This window comes from Chinchilla lanigera, unplaced genomic scaffold, assembly GCF_000276665.1.
Source record: "Chinchilla lanigera isolate Chin_1 unplaced genomic scaffold, ChiLan1.0 scaffold00046, whole genome shotgun sequence".
NCBI classification, from domain to species: Eukaryota; Metazoa; Chordata; class Mammalia; order Rodentia; family Chinchillidae; genus Chinchilla; species Chinchilla lanigera.
In genome coordinates this window covers 8,376-9,943 of record NW_004955447.1, presented here as the reverse complement: position 1 = coordinate 9,943, position 1,568 = coordinate 8,376, and the positions used below count along the sequence as shown (strand labels likewise).

Below are 1,568 nucleotides of genomic sequence, written 5' to 3'. Positions count from 1 at the left end.
TATATACCACATTTTCTTTATCCATTCATCTCTGGAAAGTCATCTCAGCTGTCTCCAGAGCTTGTGTCATGAATTGCACTGCTGTATACTAACATGGGTATACACGTATCACTGCACTGTGATGCCTTTTCTTTTGGGAGTATACCCATGAGAGATGTACCTGAATCAGATGGGATTTTTATACAGAGTCCACCAAAAAAGTATACATCAGAAAAGAAAAACTTGTGACAATATTTTAATGCTAAATTTACTGAGACATCATGGGATTAATACAAGTTACCATTGCCTCTACAATGACAAAAGGTGCTCACAGTGGTGATCATTAGCTTCCAGACATTTATTAGTACATCCAACTGCTGAAATGTGTATACATTTTATTTTTCAGACTCTATATTTTTAGTTTATGGACAAATCTCCATACTAGTTTACATGCCCACCAGCAACATAGGAGAACTCCATTTTCCCCTCATCCTCTCCAGCATTGACTGGTGTTTGAAGCACAGTTCTTTTATCTTCCAGTTTGATGAGCTTCAGCCTCTGATAGATGAGCCTAAGAATTTAGTCCAACAGAACTGTGAACTTTATGAGAAACTTGGAGAGTATGGATTCCAAAATGCGTAAGTATTTTTGTTTTTTAGCAGATATTCTCATGATCAATTTGTAATTATTTATGACGATGTATAGGTCACTTAGCATATGATTTTTAAAACATTATATATTTTTAATCCTTTGTTATCAAGAAAGTCTGGGGAGGCAACATAAAATGGTTGGTGAGATGAGAGGCCCATATCTACGCACATTCTAAAAGATTGGTCTTCAGACTGGGAGTGTGTAGACTAGAAGGGTAATACCAAATCTTGGTATATTATAATTGGGGATGTCCCGAATAGTTTATGATTTTTAAATTTAATTTATTTATTCATTTATTGACAGGGTCTTACTCTGTAGTGCAGGCTGGCTTTGAACTCATTGCATAGTCCAGGCTGGCCTTTAACTTGCAGCAAATCTCCTGCCTCAGCCTCCTGAGGGCTGGGATTATAGGTGTGTGCCACCATGCTCTGCTAAGGAATAGTTTATGAGCAAATAAACCATAGTGTTATTTTACAGAGCAGAAAGCAATAGACCTTAAACAGTTGTAGATCAAGAGGTAATGTAACAGCTGAATGCAAAAATATAATAAAATGGACTTAGATACATACGTGAATATTATATTTCTAATGGTCCATTTTGTGAAACACCAGATAGTTAGCATTCTTCTGTGTATAATAGGTATAATAACAATGAACAAGACACAGTTTCTTCCCTTGAGTAGATTACAATCATACACTGGCTTCCAGTAATGACTGGGATTCTTTATAAATGATTATTACACATCACATAATGTGCCAATTTTACTGCACATATTACTTCTTTTAATTTAGTCCTTCTATTATCTTTATTGAGGCAGGTATATTTCCCTCTATTTTTAACCCTAATCCTTCAAGTTTATCACAGTACTCACATATATTAAGATCTCTATAGAATTTATTATATGAAAGAAGCATAATATTATTGCCACTGAATTATAA

General features: G+C 34.8%; 1 protein-coding gene across 1 annotated transcript in view; it reads left to right on the top strand.

Moving 5' to 3' along the window:
- The window catches only part of Alb (albumin), a gene marked incomplete at its 3' end in the record, with an annotated part of 11,886 nt that extends 11,269 nt beyond the window's left edge, over positions 1–617 (top strand). The window contains 1 exon segment of the mRNA XM_005392761.2: positions 520–617. Within this exon segment, the coding sequence (XP_005392818.2) occupies positions 520–617 (98 nt within the window).
- Positions 618–1,568: the final 951 nt, after the last annotated feature.